At 38.8% G+C, this 24,051-nt stretch overlaps 1 protein-coding gene across 1 annotated transcript in view; it reads left to right on the top strand.

Moving 5' to 3' along the window:
• CERS6 (ceramide synthase 6) overlaps nt 1–24,051 on the top strand; it is a 106,892-nt gene that overhangs the window by 11,126 nt on the left and 71,715 nt on the right. The window contains exons 2-3 of the mRNA XM_015816398.1: nt 17,638–17,743; nt 21,196–21,326. Of these exons, the coding sequence (XP_015671884.1) occupies nt 17,638–17,743; nt 21,196–21,326 (237 nt within the window). The remainder of the gene's footprint in view (nt 1–17,637; nt 17,744–21,195; nt 21,327–24,051) is intronic.

A 24,051-nucleotide genomic window follows, 5' to 3' on the forward strand; every position in this document is an offset into this window, starting at 1 on the left:
GCTTTACTAACATCTGTTTAGGCACTGAAAGGGAGGGAGGTTATTTCCCCTCTCTGAAATGTGATCTTCCCAGGTTTTGAGTGTGGCATCAGCCACAAAAGGGGTAGGGGTGTGATGCTTGTAATTTGTGAGTCTCTGGTTGCCTCCAGAGGCCTTGCCCCAGATATTTCCAGGTGTGAGACCCTTTTTGTTAGGCTGGGCCATAGGAATCAGTGAGATTGGTGCTCACTTACCTTCCTCCTTGCAGTGGAGTCTCCTCCCTCCCTGTGCTCCTGAACTCCGTGTCTGAGATGCCAGTGGAGTTTCCCAGGCTTAGAGTTCTGGGGTATTTCAACCTGCCATCTTTGGACCAAGGGTCTGAGTGTCACAGGATTTCATGGCCACTATGGCAGTCGTGGACTTGGTTCAAATTATTCACGGCCTGATTCACACAGGGGTTCACACTCTGTTTTGTGTTGATTCTCCTCCTTTCTCATGACTGGTTCCAGTCAGTGTTGGTGTGGAGAGGGAGGAGAAGAGGTTGAATTCTACAATGTGGGATGCCTCAGGGCTCGGGTCTTTCGCTTCTCCTCTAACATCCATATGAAACTGTTGGTTGAAGTCATCCGTTGGCACGAGTTATGCATAGTGGTCATCAGCATACTGGTGATATCCAGTTCTACATCTCTGCCCCAGTCTGGCAAGTAATACTGTTCTGGTGTTGTCTGAGTGCCTGGGGCCTGTAAGGATCTGTATGGGGATGAACAGACTTTGGCTTAACCCTGGTAAAATGGAGTAATTTGGGTTTGGGAGTCTGATGACCGGTTAACTTTGACTCTGGATGGGATTGCACTTTGACCAGAAGTGAACTGGTGCACAATTTAGGGGTCCTCCTGGACTCACGGCTCCTGCTTGATGAGCAGGTGGGAGCTATGACTTTGTACAGATTCATAACAGCGACAGTAGGAGCTGTCTCAAAGGTCCTTTTTCAAAGGCAACTGGACCGTTTGCTCATTGAGGAAGAAGAAGACATTTCGCTTCTTCTCCAAAAAGCTTCATCGGTTTTGGCCAGAACTGATGAAGAAGAAACAAAATGTCTTCTTCTTCCTCCTCAAGGAAGAAACAGTTGCTTTTGAAAAAACACCTTTGAGACAACTATGACCCGTATGACTGAGAATCTCCACATACAGTAGCAGCTGCACTTTTAATGGTTCCATTTGAATTCTGCTTACCTCCTGTGACATTATGGACATGATCAAGAGGTTTCCTTGGGAGACTATAGAAGTAGTTTGCTGTTGCCTTCTTCTGTTCCTTTTTGTTTTACTTTTCTACATTATCTACCCTATCTGGCTTTGTGATCCATAGTTATCAGCACCACTTATAAGATAAAATATTTTATCTATTTTTTAGCATCTGGTTCCAAAGCATACTGAAACAAAATTAATGGAATACATTGTTAAAACCCCCAAATATTGAAAATATGGTACTTTTTATAGTTACAATAATGAGGTGTGATGATTAAGATTTTAAACTTGTACAAGGAAGACCCAAGTTGTAGCCCAGTCTCAGCCAGAAAACTCACTTGGTGACTTGGGATAGAAACTTTCAATGCAACCTACCTCCAGTACCAGATTCCTTTTGTGATCCTAAGCGAGCCAGAATTTTTATAGAGCAAAGCTACTATTTTGGCAGACCAATGTATAGGTAGTTCTCGACTTACAACCATGTGTTTGGTGATTATTCAAAGTTACAACAGCATTGAAAAAAGTGACTTATGTCTAGTTTTCACACTTAACGATTGTTGCAGCATCCCCATGGTCACATGATCAAAATTTGGGCACTTGGCAACTGGCAAGTATTTATTGATAATTGCACTACCCGCGGGGTCATATGAGCATCATTTGCAACAACGAGGAAGATCAATGGGGGAAGCCAAATATACTTAACAGCTACATGATTTACTTAACTGCAGTGATTCACTTAAAAACTGTGGCAAAAAAGTAAAATGAGATGTAATTCACTTAACAACTGTCTTGGTTAGCGATGAAAACTTTGGGCTCAATTATGGTCATAACTCAAGGGCTACTTGTACTACTTTGAAATGTTAATATCTGAGGAACCAACTAGTGCATTTTTAGGAGTGCTCCAAAATATTAGGATATATAGCTTCAAAGAGATAACATAAATGCAACAACCATGCATTTGCTAATATTTCTAACCCCTAGGTCAGTGGTTCTCAACCTGTGGGTCGGGACCCCATTTGGGGTCGATCGACCATTTCATGGGGGTCGCCAAGCAAGGCTGTCCGCCATTTTTTTGTCTGCCATTTTTTTTGTCCGCCATTTATTTCCCCTTTTCTGGCGGGTGCCTTACCTCCCTTGGGCTGGGCCAGCTGGTGGTCGGCCTGCTGCCACTTGCCAGCTATGCCTCGGCCAGCGCAGGGGGCGGAACCACGCATGCGTGGCACTCCCGGGCAGGGAAAGTCCTCGACTTACGACCGGTTGGGTAGTCCTCGACTTACGACCGGTTTAGTCCTCGACTTACGACCGGTTTAGTCCTCGACTTACGACCGGTTGGGGTCGTGGCATTAAAAAGGTTGAGAACCACTGCCCTAGGTGAATTCAATTGGAAGCCATAATTAGCTCTGGGTCTCTAATGAACCTCCTTCATGGATTACTGCCTTGTCGTGGCGAAGGGGCTTGCGTAATTCAATGAAGCTATGAGCTATGCCGTGCAGGGCCACCCAAAATGGATAGGTCATAGCAGAGAGTTCTGACAAAATGTGATCCACTGGAGAACGAAATGGCAACCCACTCCAGGATCTTTGCCATGAAAATCCCATGGACAGTACCAAAAGGCAAAAAGATATGACGCTGGAAGATGAGCCCCTCAGGTCAGAAGGTGTCCAATATGCTACTGGGGAAGAGCAGAGGGCTAGTACTAGTAGCGCCAGAAAGAGTGAAGCGACTGGGCCAAAGCCGAAAGGACGCTCAGCTGTGGATGCATCTGGTGGTGAAAGGAAAGTCTGATGCTGTAAAGATCTTTTCTCCATAGGAACCTGTAATGTAAGATCCATGAATCAAGGCAAGCTGGATGTGATCAAACAAGAGATGACAAGACAGAACATCGACATCTTAGGAATCAGCGAACTAAAATGGACAGGAATGGGTGAATTTAACTCAGATGACCATCAAGTATACTACTGCGGGCAAGAATCCCTCAGAAGAAATGGAGTAGTCTTCATAGTCAATAAAAGAGTAGGAAAAGCAATACTGGGATACAATCCCCAAAATGACAGAATGATCTCAGTTCAAATCCAAGGCAAACCATTCAATATCACAGTAGTCCAGGTCTATGCCCCAATCACTGGTGCTGAAGAGGATGAAATTGACAGGTTCTATGAAGCCCTACAGCACCTTATAGAATTAACACCAAAAAATAATGTCCTTATCATCATGGGGGATTGGAATGCTAAAGTAGGAAGCCAAAAGATAACCAGAATAACAGGCAAGTTTGGCCTTGGAGTACAAAATGAAGCAAGGCACAGGCTGATAGAATTTTGTCAAGAGAATATGATGGTCATAGCAAACACTCTTTTCCAACAACCCAAGAGACGGCTCTACACATGGACATCACCAGGCGGTCAACACAGAAATCAGATTGACTATGTGCTCTGCAGTCAAAGATGGAGAAGCTCTATACGGTCAGTAAAAACAAGTCCAGGAGCTGACTGTGGCTCAGATCATGAGCTTCTCGTTGCAAAATTTAGGCTTAAATTGAAGAAAGTAGGGAAAAACATTAGGCTACTCAGGTATGAACTAAATCATATCCCTGATGAATATACAGTAGAAGTGACAAATAGATTTAAGGAATTAGATCTGATAGACAGAGTGCCTGAAGAACTATGGACGGAGGTTCGCAACATTGTACAAGAGGTAGCAACTAAAACCATCCCAAAGAAAAAGAAATGCAAGAAAGCAAAATGGCTGTCTGAGGAAGCTTTGCAAATAGCTGAGGAAAGAAGGAAAGCGAAAAGCAAGGGAGAAAGACAAAGATACACCCAATTGAATGCAGAATTCCAGAGAATAGCTAGAAGAGATAAGAATGCTTTCTTAAATGAACAGTGCAAAGAAATAGAAGAAAACAATAGAATAGGGAGGACCAGAGATCTCTTCAAGAAAATTGGAGATATGAAGGGAACGTTTCATGCAAAGATGGGCATGATAAAGGACCAAAATGGCAGGGAACTAACAGAGGCAGAAGAGATTAAGAAGAGGTGGCAAAACTACACAGAAGGACTATACAAGAATGAGCTTAATGTCCTAGATAACCATGATGGGGTGATCACTGACTTCAAGCCAGACATCCTATAATGTGAAGTGAATGGGCCTTAGGAAATCTGAGCAACAACAAAGCTAGTGGAGGTGACAATATTCCAGCTGAGCTATTCAAAATCTTAAAAGATGATGCAGTAAAAGTGCTACACTCAATTTGCCAGCAAATTTCAAAAACTCAACAGTGGCCAGAGGATTGGAAAAGGTCAGTTTACATTCCAATTCCAAAGAAAGGCAATGCCAAAGAATGTTAAAACTATTGCACCATTGCACTCATTTCACATTGCTTAAAATCCTACAAGCTAGGCTCCAGCAGTATGTGGATCAAGAACTACCAGAAGTACAGGCAGGATTTCGAAGAGGCAGAGGAACTAGAGATCAAATTGCCAACATACGCTGGATCATGGAGAAAGCTAGGGAGTTCCAGAAAAACATCTACTTCTGCTTCATTGACTATGCTAAAGCCTTTGATTGTGTGGATCACAACAAATTATGGCAAGTTCTTAAAGAGATGGGAGTACCAGACCATCTTATTTGTCTCTTGAAAAACCTATATGCGGGTCAAGAAGCAACAGTGAGAACTGGACACAGAACCACTGATTGGTTCAAAATTGGGAAAGGAGTCCGGCAAGGCTGTATACTGTCGCCCTGCCTATTTAACTTATATGTAGAGCACATCATGAGAAAGGCAGGGCTAGATGAATCAAAAGTTGGAATTAAGATTGCCGGGAGAAATATCAACAACCTAAGATATGCAGATGATACCACTCTAATGGCAGAAAGCGAAGAGGAACTAAAGAGCCTCTTGATGCGGGTGAAGAAGGAGAGTGCAAAAGTTGACGTGAAACTCAACATTAAGAAAACCAAGATCATGGCATCCGGCCCTCTCAATTCCTGGCAAATAGATGGGGAAGAAATGGAGGTAGTGACAGATTTTATTTTCCTGGGCTCCAAGATCACCGCAGATGGGGATTTCAGTGTATGCATAGAAGTGAGTTGCCCACATGACCAATTTTCCTGAAGGACCACAATCTCAGCGCTGGCCATTAAATGATTCCATGAGGATGCGGGAGGCGGGGGAGGCACTGAAAGACCCAGAGCCTACCAGCACATGAAAACCTGTTGCGGGCCAGAGCTCAGCTAATTTCAAATAGTCATTAGCTCAGTTGAAGGCTAACTTTATGGCTTTTAGTAGTAATCAATAATATTTTCCCATTTGAGTTCTATAACTTCAATCTTTGGCAATAGACAAAAATGTATATAGTCTTTGGTAATTGTCTAATTGCTTAGAAGCAGGTTTTTTTTTACTGCTACACCAGTTTGAATTTGGCATCATTGTTCTTTGTCCCAATGTTCTTGTGAAAACTAGGTTTAACTAATTATCAGCTCAGCTCCTGTTCCTGCTCAAGAGGAAATTTGAAAACATACTGTTCTTGAATGTTTTTCTTGAGCATTAGAACGGGACATTTTTCTGTGGTTGGGAATTCCCATTTTTTTTCCTGACTGCTAGGAAATGTTTCCCATTCTCCCTCCTTTTTTTACTGGCAAGATCAAAGGAGCATCTTTTCCACCCCTGCACAAGTCATCTGTTCAGAGGTTTTTCTCCCTGCAAAAGGAAATAGGAGTGCTGGCTGGTGAACTGATATTTCCACTTTATTGGTCAGATGTTCTAGCCTCAGAGTGGCAATAAGGATATTTGAATGACAGTATGTGCCACAGGATAAGCGGACCAAGGCTGATATGAACATGCCAAATATATTCAACAAAGGAAGACATAATCATTCCTCCTCTTATTCTGAGAAAAACAGTAAGAAACAGGATATTAAATCTGGATTCTTTAGAACACACTAACATAGGTAAGGCCCAAAACGAAATATTGCATTATATCCTCACAATCTAAGCTCTAAGGAGCAGAAACAGGGTATGCCATTTTTTCCCAGAAGAACATTTTTTCAGTAGTGAGCGTATTTAATCCATGTTTACTTTTATCCATGTGAGGGCTGGACATTTTCAAAGTATACCAAGATTTTTCTCCTGTTTCTTAATAGTCCCATTTTGGCTTCATTTCTGTTGGCATCTTACCATTTGTTATTAGTGAAAGTGTTTGTTACAAGCAATAAATGATATTCTACAAATTGTTTGCACTTGTAAAGTGCTCCTAATTATCCACAACGATGCCATCATAACAGGAATGTCTCTTAGTTCAGTATATCTGTTGCCTGCTGCATCACTTATAAAGCCAAACACCGTTCTTTTTGAAAGCTTACATTGGTCATTGGGGATTTGGGTGTGCTGTTGTATTTATATTAGAGAAAGAGAAAATGCAATTTACTTGGTGTAAATGTTTGCCAAGTTGTGATTGTTCGTGGTAATTTTTATTACTTCTCATGACCGTTGATACTTTTCAGGTAAAATTCCAAATAATTTGAATTCATACCAATATCTATAAACTCTGAACAATACAGTATTACTGAGTTATCTGAAGTACCACTTCTCCTCAATTATATCAACACTGCCCATCAGATTTGGCAGAGAGGACATGCTGGGAATAACGTCTGCCAGGGACCTACATTTCCCAGGTGACAGATCTTCTCTACTGTGGCGCCTGTCTTATGGAACCTTCTCCCCCTGGATATTAGGCTAGTTCCACTCCTTTCAAGGTCCTGGAGGTCTGTCATGACATGTTTAGGCCTTCAGGACTGGGGATCCCAGCAACTGGAAACTTGTTTAGATGGCTCTGCTATTGAGGTGGATGTATTCACTCTCTCTCTCTCTCTGTTTCAGGCTTTATGTGCAGTGTACTTTGGCATTTATTGTCGGTTGGTTCTGGGAGGCACAATGAGTATCAAAAATGATGAGTACCAAACCATATTTTTCCCATAAGGAATAATGTAAGTGATTGACAAGGCAGCCAACACCAACAAGCTTTAGAGTATTGTGCATTGAGTACCAAACAAACAATGAGTACAGGGACAAAATTTCCATGTCAAAATGCGTTGACTACCAAATTCAGTGAGTTTCAAAGCAGTTGAGTTCCAAGGTATCATTGTACGTATTTAGTTTTAATTATCTCCATTATCTCTGATTTTTCTATTTTTAAATGTCTATTTTCATATTCTTTTTTTTTTAAGTTGACCATTGTACTCTGCCCACGTTTTATGAGATGGGCAGCTATATAGATTCGATTCATAAATGAAATGAAGTAAATAATATTAGAAAAAATAAAAACCATTGTATTTGCACATTGACTTTGCCACTACTTTTCCTAGAACATTTCAAGATAATGGGTATAAGGTTTGTCAGAGGGTTGGTCCCATCATTGGTGGACATGATTCACAGGTTCAGATACTTTAGAAACTTCTGAATGGAGGTTATTTTGTATAACATTATTTCTCTGAAGTGGTTAGTTATTAGCCACACCATGTGACAGTTTTACCACGCTTCTACTGTTGTATGTGCTCTTGGCTACCACATACTACAGACAGCAAACCAGTATTACTTTAGAAAAAAGCAGCTACTCGTGTTCTTTCTCATTTCAGGTTTTGCTTATAGATAATTCGTTTTGATTGGAGATTTTCTTCCATATCATCCCACATCCCACCTCCAAGCTTGTATTTCATTCATTCACTCCAGTCTTAACACAGAGTTTTGGCCTTTGTAAGGTTAATGCTACAGTTCTAGACTTGCTCTAACATATTTAGGAGACCTTATTGATCTAGTGCAAGAAAGGCCTTTGAAGCTTCTCCGCATTTGCCGTTGACTTTAAAACTTTCCTTTCACTTACAATCTGGTCAGTCTACTAGAGGGAATGCTTTTGCAAACCATCAGACAAATGCACACTAATGCTTTATTGACAAACGCCTGGATGGTATATGTGCAAGGGAAAATAAGAACATTTTTGCTTCTTTTGTGTGTGTGAAAAGAGAATGGCTGTTATTTCATGACAGGTTAGAAACTGGAAAACCCTGAATGCAAAGATTGACAAATTTGAAGGAGAAAGAGTGAACCTGTTTGGCTCGTGTTCTCCAGTCTGAGCTGGTGGCTAAGCTTAGAATAAGTAATAGTTGGCTAATGGTGCTGTCTGCAAGCATCAGACTGGCAAGCAGATGTTAAAGACAAAGTGAGGAAATGCAAGTTAGATTTTGATTTAGAGGAAATGCAAGGTAGACTGTATTGGAAATTAATTGCAGATGAAATGGATGGTGTGTTTTGGAGCTGCACAAAAATATCTTCCTGACCATGTTTCCAAAGGATATCATAAAACTACTTTTCAACGCTCCCTCCTCTCCTAGAAATACTCTATTCCAGTTTTTTAAAAAATTACCTTACTACAACAGCTCCAAAATCACAGCTTTACTATTTTCTTCTAATCGAATGCTTCCAATATCTAATCTCTCCCCCCCCCCACTAAATGGTTGACAAAAATAAGTGGAAATTTGGTGGGACAGCAGAGTGAACTATATGGTCCGCCTGGCAATTCAAGTCTTGCATGCTTGTATTTCAAGTAACTATGTACAGATTATACATCTGAACCTAACTCCAATGTATATGTAGTCTCATTTTAAAGTATGCTATCCCAAGTTTCCCCAGCTATATCCTGTTGCTAATTTTCTTCATACTTCTACAACTTTTGGAATATTCCACATCACACAGGGTCATTATTCTATATTGTATGGGGCTAGATGTTTTGTTGTATTGGACATTATTTTATATTGTACGGAGCTCCATCCATGTCCTCCATATCTAATGGAAGTATAAAATGCTTTCTCATAGCAAAAACAGAGGTACCATGCTTTTTAGATGCTGATAATTTATATGGAAGGTATATTGTGTCTTTCACTAAATAATAAAAAAGGAAATTACTTGGAATGTCAGCTATATCCATTTTTATCCTACATTATTAAATATGTAAGAAGTCTGGTTTCCAGTCTACTGTAAATAAGCAAATATTTCCTGTCCACCCATATTCTTTTGGAAAGCCTAGATCTTAGAAATGAACTGAATAGAATAGAGCTGGAAGGGACCTTGGAGGTCTTCTAGTCTAGCCCCCTGCTTGAGCAGGAGAACCTATACCATCTCAGACAAGTGACTGTCCAGTCTCTTCCAGTGATGGAGCACCCACAATTTCTGAAGGCAAGCTGTTCCACTGGTTAACTGTCCTCACTGTTAGGAAGTTTCTCCTTAATTCCAGCTTGCTTCTCTCTTTGATCAATTTCCAACCATTGTTTCTTGTCCTGCCCTCTGGTGCTTTGGAGAATAATTTGACCCCATCTTCTTTGTGGTAGCCTCTTAAATACTGGAATACTGCTATCGTATCGCCCCTATTTCTTCTTTTCTTTAGACTAGCCAAACCCAAGTCCTGCAGCCGTTCTTCATATGTTTTAGTCTCTAGGCCTTGGATCATCTCAGTTGCTCTTCTCCGAACTCTTTCCAAGTTCTCAACATCTTTTTTGTAGTATGGTGACCAAAATTGGTTGCAGTATTCCAGGTGTGGTCTCACTAGGGTTTTATAAAGCGGTACTAATACTTCGCGTGATCTTGAGTCTATATCTCTGTTTATACAATCCAGGAGTGTATTAGCTTTTTTTGGCTGCTGCTGGTGCACATTGCTGGCTCATAGTCAAATGATTATCCACTAGGACTCCAAGGTCCCTCTCACAGTTACTGTTTTTGAGCCAAGTCTCACCTAATATGTACTTATATCTTTGATTTTTCCCACCTAAATGTAAAACGTTGCTTTTCTCTACATTATTATTATTATTATTATTATTATTATTATTATTATTATTATTATTATTATTATTATTATTATTATTATTATTATTAATAATAATAATAAAGTTGGAAGGGATCTTGGAGGTCATCTAGTCCAACCCCCTGCTCAGGCAGGAAACCCTATACCATTTCGGACAAATGGCCGTCCAGTCTCTTCTTAAAAACTTCCAGTGTTGGAGCATTCACCGCTTCTGGAGGCAGGTTGTTCCACTGGTTAATTGTTCTAACTGTCAGGAAGTTTCTCCTTAGTTCTAGGTTGCTTCTCTCCTTGATTAATTTCCATCCGTTGCTTCTTGTCCTGCCTTCAGGGGCTTTGGAGAAGAGGTTGACTCCCTCTTCTTTGTGGCAGCCCCTGAGATATTGGAACACTGCTATCATGTCCCCCCTCGTCCTTCTCTTCATTAAACTAGACATACCCAATTCCAGCAGCCTTTCCTTATATGCTTTAGCCTCCAGTCCCCTAATCGTCTTTGTTGCTCTTCTCTGCACTCTTTCTAGAGTCTCAACATCTTTTTTACATCGTGGTGACCAAAACTGGATGCAGTATTCCAAGTGTGGCCTTACCAAGGCATTGTAAAGTGGTATTAACACTTCACGTGATCTTGATTCTATCCCTCTGTTAATGCAGCCTAGCACTGTGTTGGCCTTTTTGGCAGCTGCAGCATACTGCTGGCTCATATTTAGGTGATTGTCCACTAGGACTCCGAGGTCCCTCTCACAGTTACTACTATTGAGCAAGGTACCCCCTATACTGTACCTGTACATTTGGTTTTTCTTGCCTAAATGTAGAACCTTACTTTTTTCACCATTGAATTTCATTTTGTTAGATAGAGCCCAGTGTTCAAGTCTGTCCATATCCTCCTGTATCCTAAGCCTGTCTTCTGGAGTGTTGGCTATTCCTGCCAGCTTGATGTCGTCTGCAAATTTGATGAGTTCCCCATCTATCCCCTCGTCCAAATCGTTGATGAAGATGTTGAAGAGCACTGGGCCCAGAACAGAGCCCTGGGGCATCCCACTACACACTTCCCTCCATGTAGATGTGGCTCCATTGAGGACCACACGCTGAGTACGGCCAGTCAGCCAGCTACGGATCCATCTGGTGGTGGTGCTTTCTACCCCACATTTTTCTATCTTGTCAAGTAGTAGGTTGTGATCTACTTTATCAAATGCCTTACTAAAGTCCAAGTAAAATATATCCACAGCATTCCTCTGATCCACTAATTTTATCATTTGGTCAAAGAATGCAATAAGATTTGTCTGGCATGATCTGTTTTTGACAAACCCATGTTGGCTGTTAGTTATGACTTTGTTTGCCTCTAGGTGTTTGCCTCTAGGTCAGGCTGATATGTCTGTAATTTCCTGGGTCCATTTTTTTTCCTTTTTTGAAGATGGGAACTACATCAGCTCTTTTCCAGTTCTCCGGTAGTTCCCCAGGGCTCCAGGATCTTTGAAAGATATAGTTCAGTGGTTCTGAGATCACATCTGCCAGTTCCTTCAGAACCTTGGGGTGTAATCCATCTGGTCCTCGCGATTTGAACTCGTCTAGGCTGGACAGGTGCTCACTTATCATTTTCTTGCCTATCTTGTGTTTCTATTCTGTTTTTTATGGCACTATTTTTGATAGGTTGGTCTGTTTTTTCCCTTTGTGTAAAGACAGATGCAAAAAACGAGTTAAATAGTTCTGCTTTCTCCCTGTTGCTTGTCACATTAAAACTCAGTTTGTTGGATAGGGCCCATTGTTCAAGTTTGTCAAGATCTTTTTGAATCCTGAGCTTGTCTTCTGAGATGTTGGCTATTCCTGCCTGTTTAGTGTCATTTGCAAATTTGATGAGTTCCCCTTCTGTTCCCTCATCTAAGTCATTTATGAAGATATTGAAGAGTACTGGGTCTAAGACGGAGCCTTGTGGTATCCCACTGCTTACTTTTCTCCATGTGGATGTAGTACCATTGAGGACAACTCATTGAGTACGGTTTGTCAGCCAGCTACAGATTCATCTGGTGGTGATGTTGTCTATTCCACCTTTTTCTAGCTTACCAAGCAGTAGATTATGTTTGGATACTGCATCAGACGATAGCCAGCCGGCTGTGAGGTATTTATTTTTGAATTTGCAATACACCTGTATTTTAAAAATCATGCTGTTTTGAGATAGGGCCTTTAACTTCAAAAAGCAGTATAATATTGTTATATTTTTGAACTAAGAATATCTGAATACTGAAGGACTACATTAGGGGATAGGAATTGCCATTCAAATAATGTTAAAATTTAAATATATTGTTCCTGCAGTTAACTCCTGAAGATATAGCTTCAAATATAGATAATCCTTAACTTATAGCCACAATTGTGCCCAACATTTCTGTTGTAAAGTGAGACCGTTGGTAAGTGAATTTTATCCCCTTTTACACCTTTCTTGCCACAATTGTTAATTACTGCAGTTGTTAAGTTATAACATGGTTGTTTAGTGGATCTGGCTTCCCCATTGACTTTGCTTATCAGAAGGTCGCAAATGGGGATCACATGACCCCGGGACGCTGCAACCGTCATAAATATGAGTCAGTTGCCAAGTGTTTGAATTCTGATCACGTGACCATGGAGATGCTGCAATGGTCGTAAGTGTGAAAAACAGTCATAGCTCACTTTTTTCAGTGCCATTGTAACTTTGAATGGTCACTAAATATAAGTCAAGGACTACCACTATCCCTGAAAATATTGGCCATTTTCTTTCAGATTTTAACAGCTACTTTCAGTTTGGGTCTAATGTCATACAGAAATTTTCACTAAAATCTGAATTTGATCCATCTGCCTCCTTCCTCTCCCCTCCAGCTAATCTTTAAGACCCTGTCTCATCTCATTTAGATGAATATAAAAACTTCTTGCAAATCAAACACCTAATTTGACCAAATATTTCATGCTGTATAATGATGCATTGTATTATGATTTTTTTTCCTGTTATGTGAGGTTTCTTGTTTTAACTTTTTTATTTAAGTTCTAGAGCCGGGAGTGGGGGAGAGATAACATACCTTGGGTCAGCAGATGGATTATCTTTTTATTCTGAGTAACACATATTTTTTTTAAAGAAATCTGATTAGTTTGGAATATCACTTACAAAACTCTGACAGAAATCTGCCCTTTAGACAGAAAGAGAGAACAGAATGTAGGCGATAGAAATAAATCATCATCTGTGAAAATATTCAGGAAGAACAATGTGTTTTTTTGCAAAATATCAAAATGAATGTGAGAAAAAGACTTTCCGCACAATAGTCCTTGTTTCACTACAATTTGAGCTTTGTGAAATCATAGTTTTCATAGTTTTCAAATTATATAATTCAGGTAGAATTTAACACGCACATTGTATTGTTTCTCTTTATAATTAACAGGCTCTTGATGGCCATCACTAGTTGACAAATGGCCAGAATTGCCAGAAATTATTTATTAAATGATATACATATTTAATAAATAAACAACAAATAAATTTACCACCATCTATGATCCTCTTTTGCTAGATTATAGCCCCATTTTCCCTCACTAATGGCTGTGTTTCATAGGAATAGTGAGTAGTTAGAACATATATTCCAGACTTCAGATTTACATCAATTATTATGCATTAGATATTTATTTTCTTTCATGAAAATAATATGCTACACGGCCCACCTTGCATCTTCTGGGCTTTAGTCCTTGGAAATTAGATTAAGTTTGCAGAATACTCAGGCATATTCAGATAACTTCTGGTTTGCATGCGTAAAGATAGTTCTCGATTTACCACTAATTTCCACCTTCCAAAGCAAGATGGTTGTTAATTGAGCGATGCCTGACTTTACACCTTTGTTTGCCGTGCTTGTTAAGCAAGTCACTGCAGTTGTTAAGTGGATCATGCAGTTGTTAAGTGAGTCCAGCTTCTTCCATTGACTTTGCTAGTTGGAAACCAGCTGGGAAAGGTTGCCAATGGCAATCACATGACCCCAGGATGCTGCAATTGTTGTAAATATATGCTGGTTGCCAAATACCCAAATTTTGATTCATCACTGTAGGGATGCTGCAACAACTGTAAGTGTAAGTACTGGTTATAAATCACTTTTTAGTGCTGTTGTAATTTGGTCAATAAACAAATTGTTGTAAGACAAGGACTCCTTTTCTCAGGGGATATAGGGACACAATGATTCTCTACTAGGTTTGAGGTACTTTTTCATTTTGTACATCTTGTACATTTTGTGATTTTCTTTTTTATTTCTTTTTTATTTCCCTTTCCACTTAATCCAACAATAGCCTCTTTCATTTTTGTCTTTGCTTCTGTAATCCTATCCTTTGATTGTCTTCTTTTTTCCCCTCATCAAAGAAATGAAATAATTCTCCTCTGTGTGGCTTTTGTGTTTTAATATATTAGAACCCTAGGATAACAAAAGCTGAGTCCCTGTTGCGTCTTATAATTATCACTTATAGTTAGACTAGAATAGAAACTTTATTGATTTAGTCACCTGACCATATCAAAGCATGAAACTAATACAAATATACAGATAGATGCAAAAAAAACAATAGGACTTGTTCATAGTAAGTCATTACTCCTATGGTTAATCCAAGCTGATCTAAATATTCTGTCCTCTTCAAAATGGCCTTTGAAATAAAGTGCAATTTTACTAGTGATATATATGGTTCGTTCCCTGCAAAAAGTAACACAGTTTCTCCCAAGTGTCCTAGTATTTTTTAGTTTTTAAGTAAGAATCTAAGCAAGCAGCCTTTCCTGCAGAGTACAGTTTGCAGTCCAAAAGAATATATCCAATATCTTCTGTGAGTGGTGCTCCACATGGTCTTTCTTCAAATAAACTCCATGAAACGTCCATGTCTTATCATGGAGTATAGTTGTTTGAAAGGAGCTCTAGAAAAAATCCACGTTTTCTCCATAACTCCTTGTTTTCTTGACTGTCCATGGTATTCTTAGGAGTCTTCCCCAACAGCAAAGTTCAGATGTCAATATTCTTCCATTCCTGCATTTTCAGCCTTTGCTTCCACAGAGTGCTATAAAAAATAACATGGCTTGCACAATTCTGTTCTTGGTAGAATTGACACATCATGGCATTTGAATATCTTTTCCGTGGCCTTCATGGCTGTTTTACCAAATTCTTATCTGTGGTGCTTTTTCCTTTATTCTAGATGGTTGATCCTAAATGGGAGAAATCGTCTTCTACTTCAGTATCTTCATTGTCAATTTTAAGGCTGGCTGTTCTATTTATTGTTATTAGTTTGCTCTTCTTTATATTTAATTTTAGCTCCATTTTTTTCACTATGTGAAAACAAAAAGGCCAACACAGTGCTAGGCTGCATTAACAGAGGGATAGAATCAAGATCACGTGAAGTGTTAATACCACTTTACAATGCCTTGGTAAGGCCACACTTGGAATACTGCATCCAGTTTTGGTCACCGCGATGTAAAAAAGATGTTGAGACTTTAGAAAGAGTACAGAGAAGAGCAACAAAGATGATTAGGGGACTGGAGGCTAAAACATATAAGGAACGGTTGCTGGAACTGGGAGAGAAGGACAAGGGGAGACATGATAGCAGTGTTCCAATATCTCAGGGGCTGCCACAAAGAAGAGGGAGTCAAGCTATTCTCCAAAGCGCCTGAAGGCAGGACAAGAAGCAACGGATGGAAACTAACCAAAGAGAGAAACAACCTAGAACTAAGGAGAAATTTCCTGACAGTTAGTACAATTAACCAGTGGAACAACCTGCCTCCAGAAGTGGTGAATGCTCCAACACTGGAAGTTTTTAAGAAGAGACTGGACAGCCATTTGTCTGAAATGGTATAGGGTTTCCTGCCTGAGCAGGGGGTTGGACTAGATGACCTCCAAGGTCCCTTCCAACTTTATTATTATTATTATATGACTTTTAATACTAGGGCTTGAAGATTATTTGCATTTTCAGCTATCAGGATAATGTACTCAGCATAGTACAAGTTATTGATATTTCTTTCTCCAAGTTTCAAACTGCGCACATCTTCTTTCAATCCAACCTCCTTTAAACTCAGCATACAGGCGGTCCCTGACTTACAGTTCATTTAGTGACTATTCAAAGTTACAATGGCATTGAAAAAAGTGACTTATGACCATTTTTCACACTTACAACCGCTGCAGCATCCCCGTGGTCATGTGATCAAAATTCATGTTTGGCAACTAGTGTGTATTTATGATCATTGCAGTGTCCTGGGGTCATGTGATCCCTTTTGTGAGCTTCTGATAAGCAAAGTCAATGGGGAATCCAGATCCACTTAACCGTTATTAACTTAACAAATGAAATTATTCCCTTAACAACTATGGCAAGAAAAAGTTGTAAAATGGGGCAAAACTCACCTAACAAATGTTTCACTTAGCAACATAAATTTTGGGCTCAATTGTCATAACTCGAGGACTACTTGTATAAGGGAGAATATGCAGTCTTATCAAACTCCTTTGTCAACCTGGAGCTAGTCTATTTCTTGTCCATATATATTATGTCTACACTGGGGCTTCCTGACCTGTGATTGACAGGGTAGCCAAGGTGGTTATGTAGATGCGAATCACCCGTGAGACAGACTTCAAGTGCTTGATCAATTGAGAATGTATTTGTTATGAGATTTTGAGATCTTTTGCTCTATGAGAATTCAGCAGAGTCTTGCTCAATTGTGCTGACAAAATTTCTTTGCTCCAAAACAGCTCATTTGAGATCTGTGGTGGAGTACTATAAGAAGTTAAAATGCTCTCATGTTATTTGTCTTTATTTTTTTTTTGTTTTGATGCCAAAATTCTATTACATATTTTGTGCAGTCCTACACAGAATCCAAAGGGGCTTCGCTGATTGTTTACAATTGATTGTAAAGTTATTAATGGATAAAGAACTTGTTTTACTTGTTGTCACATGTAATCTGTATCTGCATAACTATTTTGTCTTCCCTTCCCCCACCCAGCCCCAATTTAAATCCTACATTAGTCACTCTATGCATCTTATGAAGTGAACTGTAGCTCAGAAAAGCTTATGCCTTTTAATAAAATGTGTTAGGCTGAAAACATGCTACCAAACTCTTTCTGATTTTTGACAACCGTAGATTAATATAGCTCTCTTCCTACATTTATCTACGTGTATTTGCAGGCATCTATCTGGCAAAATGGTTCTCTCAATAGGTTGCTTTGGAAGCAAGTGCAAGACAGGATCAGCTTTTAAAAAAGAATTAAACCTACTATTCATATGACACTAGATCAGTGTTGCAGACCAGCACTCTAGCAAAAGCCTTATAGAATGTGTTATCCCAGCAAAACATGAGAGTGTTGCAGGACAATAAACTCTGAAAGTAGTATGGCACCAAAATTACACAGGGGGAATTGATAGGCAGTCTCTCTGCTGGGAAGCAAAACACCCACAAGCACAGGTTAAACATACTGATTAAGCATACTAATTTGGAGACAGCATCATTTCATCATTTGAGTTGTGTGCAACTGACGAAGAGTCAGCTTAATTTGTAAGTAGTCAGTCACATGTATCTAATTCCTTTTTTCTTTTTCTTCCTTATTTCTCTCTCCATTTTAGGTTTATAGCTAAGCCGTGTGCCTTAGGCTTAAAAGTCCAAGCCAACGGACCACAGAAGGCTCAGCCTAATGCTATTCTTGAAAAAGTCTTCACAGCAATCACAAAGGTACAATATGCTCCTAAAATCCTTTTATTTACTTTGGGAAAAGAAAGATTCTTCATCAAAGGCAATGTAATTAATTATTAGGATTAGCTGCTCTCACTAGCATGTTAATTTGATATTGTGGTAATGAGTAATAGCAGAAGTATCCTGCTAATTTTTCTCACAAGTGATCCACGTGCTGCTATTACTTAAGAATGGATCTGAGAGATTGGATAGATTTAATACTAAATTTCTGAGCAAAACAAGGCCAAGTATATTAAAACACAAGTATATTTGTGAGATAAGTGGATGCATGGAAACAGTTGATCCTGGGGACTGAAAGTCAGGGTAATAGTCATTTTATGAACAATTGTCATGGAGTTAATCAGGTTTATGTTTAAAAACCCATGATAAAATATTCATAACATTCAGTTCTACCAATAGCATTCAGGCAGTGGCAGCGGGCTCCAGGGGTGAAAAGGAGCAAGGCCCCTTTAAGGAAAAGTTGGAAGAGACAGGATCAGAAAAAGGAGAGGAGGCGAGGTTGTAGTGCAGGAATACAAGCTAATATGGGCGCTAATCCACATGGAGCTCCGTTTCCATCTGTCCTGTTTGCCATCTGTTCTGTTTCAGGAAAAGAGGCATCGAGACGAAGCAACGAGTTCCAACAGTTCTCCTTTATTGCAAACACCAACAGAACAGATTTTAAAATGGTGCGGCCCCCTTTTATAGCCCCCCCTGCACAATACCTTGCTGGCCAATCATTGCAAAGGATCTTTTCCCGCCGTGCGTGTGCGCGCAAGGCTGGGAGCAGCCTTTCTTGTCCCAGGCATCCACATGGTCTGCCCGGGCCAATCGTTGCAGCCTGCGCCTGCCGGCCCAGGACATAACACCATCCTTCGCTCCCTAGAGATTAAAATGTATGATCTGAAACTTGAACTGGCCATGAACAAGTGTATATCGGAGGTGGTGGCCCTTTGAGAGCTTTATGCAACGAAATTTCATTTTGATGTATGCCGATTGGTATACAATCAAAGTGACAATAAAGTTGTTTATTATTATTATTATTATTGTTATTGTTGTTGTTGTTGTTGTTGTTGTTACCACTGGGCCAGCTCTACCACATATTTGTTGGCAATTTCAAACTTTCATGACATACTTTTTATAGCGATAAATCACTTATCACTTTTTTAGTTATAAATAATACCTGGTGTCAGAAGAACTGTTCACCTATGAACCACACAATTTATAAAGCAAGAAATGGAAAAGAATGCATATGTGGACCCAGCTCATAATTATTTTTCTTGCTGCTGCTTGCTAGTCTCTTTCATGCCCTGCCCTGCCTACCAGCACATATTTGCCCTAAGATGACTTACTGTCAGCCCTTCAAGGTAGTCCAGACAGGAAACCAAAAACCCTGAGTACTAAACTACCTTTATTCCAAGGTTACAATAACAGAATCTTATAAGTCTGAAAGCATTTTGCCCCTTCCTTCACTTTCCAAAGGATTAGGAAGGGTTCCATCTTTATCCCCATTCTTCCTTTGGACTCTGATTCCTCTTATAGACCTTTATCTAGGTTGTGGTTCTTCCTCCTGTCTTCCAATATTGTTCTCAGTGCCCATCACATTCTCACTGTCCATTACACTTATCCACTTGGCTACAACTCACAAGTAACTTAGATGCCTTCCCCCACCCCTGGCTACTTAGATGCTTTGTTACTTATTTTAAATTTTTGAGAGATATAGTCTCTGTAGACAATTAGATTTCAGTTCTATACAAGTCATTTCTTAAACAATTTTCTGTTACACCAACATTCTCCAAGTAAATATTCAATTTATCACAAGCTAGTTCCAAGATCAAAAGCAAGATGTTGGCAAATTTCTGCTCAGATGTCACAAACAGTTGAGAAAAAAATAATAATTAGAAGACTTTTCGTATATGTTCACAGAATATGAGCTTAATTGAAAAGACATATAAAGGACAGCTGTTTTTTCCTCCAATACATCATAAAACTGAATTTTAACACTCCTTGCAACTAAGACTAAATATAAAACTAAGCTAAATGTTATACTCATTGTAAAACTTTAACAAATCTCACTCCAAAAGTGGATGGAATATGCCACAAGGTTTTAATGTATTTTAATATTTAAATGTGTTTAAATATATCAATTAACATACAAGCTCATGTACTCCATTATGATTTATAAAAAAATAAATGTACCAGAGTATATAGAATATCTTTTTATTTCTTTGATTTTCTTCCTTTAACAAAATAAATTATAGGTATTCTTAATAAAAAAAAATAGTTTTCCACAATCTTGAACATTTTAAGAAACAATAGGAGAGTATACCCAAAGCTTACAATTTGAGGTACCCTTTAGGGCAATAAATAATGAAGCTTAAATATAGAGGCAGTCCTCCCTTACTAACCACAATTGGGACCACCAACTCTATCACTAAGTGGCATGGTCATTAAGCATGATGTCACATGACTATGCCAATTTATAATATCACTGCTGGCTGTGCTCATTAAATGAATCACCCACAGTTGTTAAGCTACCATGACTTGCGACTTCCTGACAGCTTCCCCAATGATTTTGCTTGTCAGAATCCAGCTGTGAAGATTGCAAATGGCAATCACATAAATGCTGGAATGCTGCAATGTCCAAAATTTTGAAGATCAGTTGTAAATCTCCTTTTTCAGTTACCATGGTAGCTTTAGATGGTCACTGAAAGAGAGATCAATAAGCGAGGTCTACCTTTATTATTAATGTGTTTTTATTCTCTGGAAAAGGAATTTGTAGAATTGTAAATCTTCCATGAAAAAATAAATTTGTATTTTGTGATCATTTTGTGAGATGGGTTCCCTGAAGCAATAAAGGGTAAAAAAACAACAACAACTAAAAGTACAGTACATGAGTGAGGCAAAAATAAACTAGTGTGAGTAGCCATTCTCATCCTGGACCTATCCAGATAATTCAGTTTACCAGTCACAGAATTTCAAGCCAGTAGGCCTAGTGGAAAATGAGTGAGTTTAAAAACAATGTAACAAAAAGCAGAACTTTGCACCTTATATTTTAAACTAAAGTATGGTAAAGACAGAAAAAGTGTCCATGAAATCAAATTGTGTGTTATGGTGGTAATTTATGTCATTGGCATGATGACATTCTATGTAAAATGCAGAAATCTGGAGGCATTAAGAATCTTTAATTACTTTTGTCCAGGTCATATGCGGTAGTTTGATAACAACATGAACTACAGACCAGTAACAACTGAAGATGATTCTGACAATTATTTAACTTGCATAAACTGTTTTATATTCTGGATAACAAGCTGGCATTTCAAAGGGCATTTCCTTTTTCATATGGAGATCTGAAACTTATGCTTAGTTTTAGTAAAGAGTATTAACTGGAATTTAGTTGAAGTTTCATCAAAAGAGTAACTTTTTGACTCTTTTTTTTTTAATTTTGAAAGCATCCAGATGAGAAGAGGCTGGAAGGGCTATCCAAGCAGCTAGACTGGGATGTGCGCAATATTCAACGTTGGTTTCGACAGAGACGCAACCAGGAAAAACCAAGCATTCTTAGGAAGTTCTGTGAGAGCCTGTAAGGAATACTTTTCATCCACTTTGTTTCTATTTTTCCTCACTCAAGTCTTGATGGAAGAGAAGTCTCTTCATCTCAAGTCTCATGGATTTTGGGGGAATCACCGCAATACTGTATGTTGTTTGCTAAAACATAAACTCTTTTCCCTCTTTTCAAATTGACTTTCGCTCAGTTTAATTGGCACACAGTTTCTTTGGAAACGCAGAAGTAAATTACAGCTCTCTAAAGAAATTGGAATCCAATAGAATAAGGATTTTCCCCCTCACATTTAAACACGAAATCAACTATTCTAGAGAAATTGCTCTAAAACTAAAAAGTTGTCTTCAGTCATTCTTAGCAAACCTTCTGTGATCAAGTAGTGTGGCTGCTATGATTTTACAATCTGTAGAGTCAATGCAGCCAAATTTTCTGGTGTTTTTTTTTTAAATTCACTTAATTGTTTTAGATTTAGAGGCTTTAAGGGGTAGAAAATCAAGACGTAAAGTCCCTGTCAAAACCTAAACTTCTCTTCTGAATCAGATTGCTCTCAGTCTCTACTGCCAGGAAGATGTTAACTCACTTCCTCTACTAACAAGGCAGGACTTAATTATCTTGTTGAGGAAAATCTCTCCATTCTATCTTATGTTCTGCATCTGTAGAAAGTGGCCACTTTCTACTGTATTCATGTATTTAGAGAGGAAGGATGATGACTCTGACAGAGATATGCAGGCACCATTACCTTGGCAAAAGAAGCATTTTTAAAAAAAATTCAGAATGAGATACTGTTGGATGCAGCTCAGGCAGATGCCTCCCTGATTCACTGAACTATAAAAAGAAGTACAGTGCAATCAGACTTGCAAGAATCTCTTATAGACTCTCTCAATAAAAAAAATGCGTTTAGCCTTCATTCCTGGACTGCAGTTTCATTTGGTTTGCCAGATCTGTTGGCTAAAGACTATTTGATAGATCCCAGCTAAGGCGTATTTCAACGTATCATTCAATCAAAAGTATCTTGAGGCAGAGATTTTAAAGAGGAGGGTAATTTAATGAAACTAGTACATGTCATTGATACTTTTCTTACTGTATGAAAAGGCTTTTATAGTTTTATCCTGCTTTTGGGAAGAGATAGCTTCACCCTTGCCTACCTTATTTCAGTAGCATCAGGCATAGCTTGTTGATCTGGTTTAGTTTCAAAATATGAGTTGAATTTTCAGTCAGAATTTGAGTCAGTGCACTCAAGGAAAAAAATCTGGGGAGAAGGTGTATTTAAAATTTATTTTGAACTGTAGACTAACAAATACATGTCTATTGGTGTTTTTAAATATTCAAAGTACTACACAATCTTAAGTATCCTAGTCCACATATAACAGCCTTCTAAGGTAGAAACTCTACATTATAATGCTATAATACCTAAAATGATAAATGAATGTTTGAAACAAATCCACCTATAAATCAAACAAGTTGATTGCCAGAACAGCACAAGTTGCATCAGATAATTTCATTCTAGGCTGCACCACCCTGTGGCATAATAATAAAATCTTCTTCATAAAATGTGCAGGAACATAACTTTGGTGCAAGCTACAGAAATTCCAGATTGTTCCTTAATTATTCAGTATGTCTTTAGTTTGCCCTGCCAGAAAAAGGCTACTTTTTCATTTGAATATTCTTGTTAGTTCAAAGGGTTTATAATATTCATGTCTTCTCTGTCTGCTTCTTGATCAGTGACCTGAAAGAAAACAGAAGAAAGCTGAAAATCTTATTTATATGTAGCAATTTATAATCAACAGTGATTGTCCAAACATGTAATTCTTTCACAAGGTCTGTGAGAACTTTAAACCCAATCATTTTTGTCCCATGTCTGTAAAAAAACTTAACTTTCATTAACACAGGCCAAACAATCAGTTACTAACATACAACTGTAAGAAAAACAAAAACAGAAGATAGAGAAGATGGTTTTTTTTCTATCTCTCTGTTGCTGTTTTTTCCATTATCATTATCTTGGCATTAGCTTGCCTTGCCAATGTTGATGGGATATAGTTTTCTCCTTGGTAGTTCCTTGATTAGGGTATCATTTTCTTCTTAATTGTCTGGCGCTCTGCTCGAGATTTTTGTTTTGGTCTTTTTGTTTCTGTAGATTTTTATTGTCTTTATTGAATAATATGTAAATGTGGCTTATCGCCGTGTGTCTATTGATGGATAATTTTCCTAAATGTCAAGCCACCAGGAATTCCCTAGCATTTTTGGATTTACCTTGGTCTAGGACAGTGATGGCGAACCTTTTAGAGACTGAGCGCCCAAATTGCAACCCAAAACCCACTTATGCATCGTTGAGTGCCGGGTGGGCGTGGCCCATTGGGTGGGCGTGGCTACAGTGGTAATGCAGACTGGGTGGGACTAAAACGTTTAATCAATCAATTCCAACTTTGCAAGATCTTTTTTTTCCCCGCGAGAAGTTGAAATTGACTGATTGAACCTTTTCTTCTTTCTTCTTTTTGCACATAGCGGCGGAGGCCTAAAGTGAAAAGGTTTTATAAAACCCAACTGAAGGCCTAGGACTGGGCCTCTGGCACCCGTGCCATAGGTTCGCCAACACTGGTCTAGGATGCTCACAGTTTTCCACTTGGAAAGCTGATCTTTTTTTGTTTTTCCTTGAAGATAATAATAATAATAATAATAATAATAATAATAATAATAATAATAATAATAATAATAATAATAATAATAATAATAATAATAATAATAATAA

This window comes from Protobothrops mucrosquamatus, unplaced genomic scaffold, assembly GCF_001527695.2.
Source record: "Protobothrops mucrosquamatus isolate PMUCROS unplaced genomic scaffold, P.Mucros_1.0 scaffold446, whole genome shotgun sequence".
In the NCBI taxonomy this organism is placed as follows: Eukaryota; Metazoa; Chordata; class Lepidosauria; order Squamata; family Viperidae; genus Protobothrops; species Protobothrops mucrosquamatus.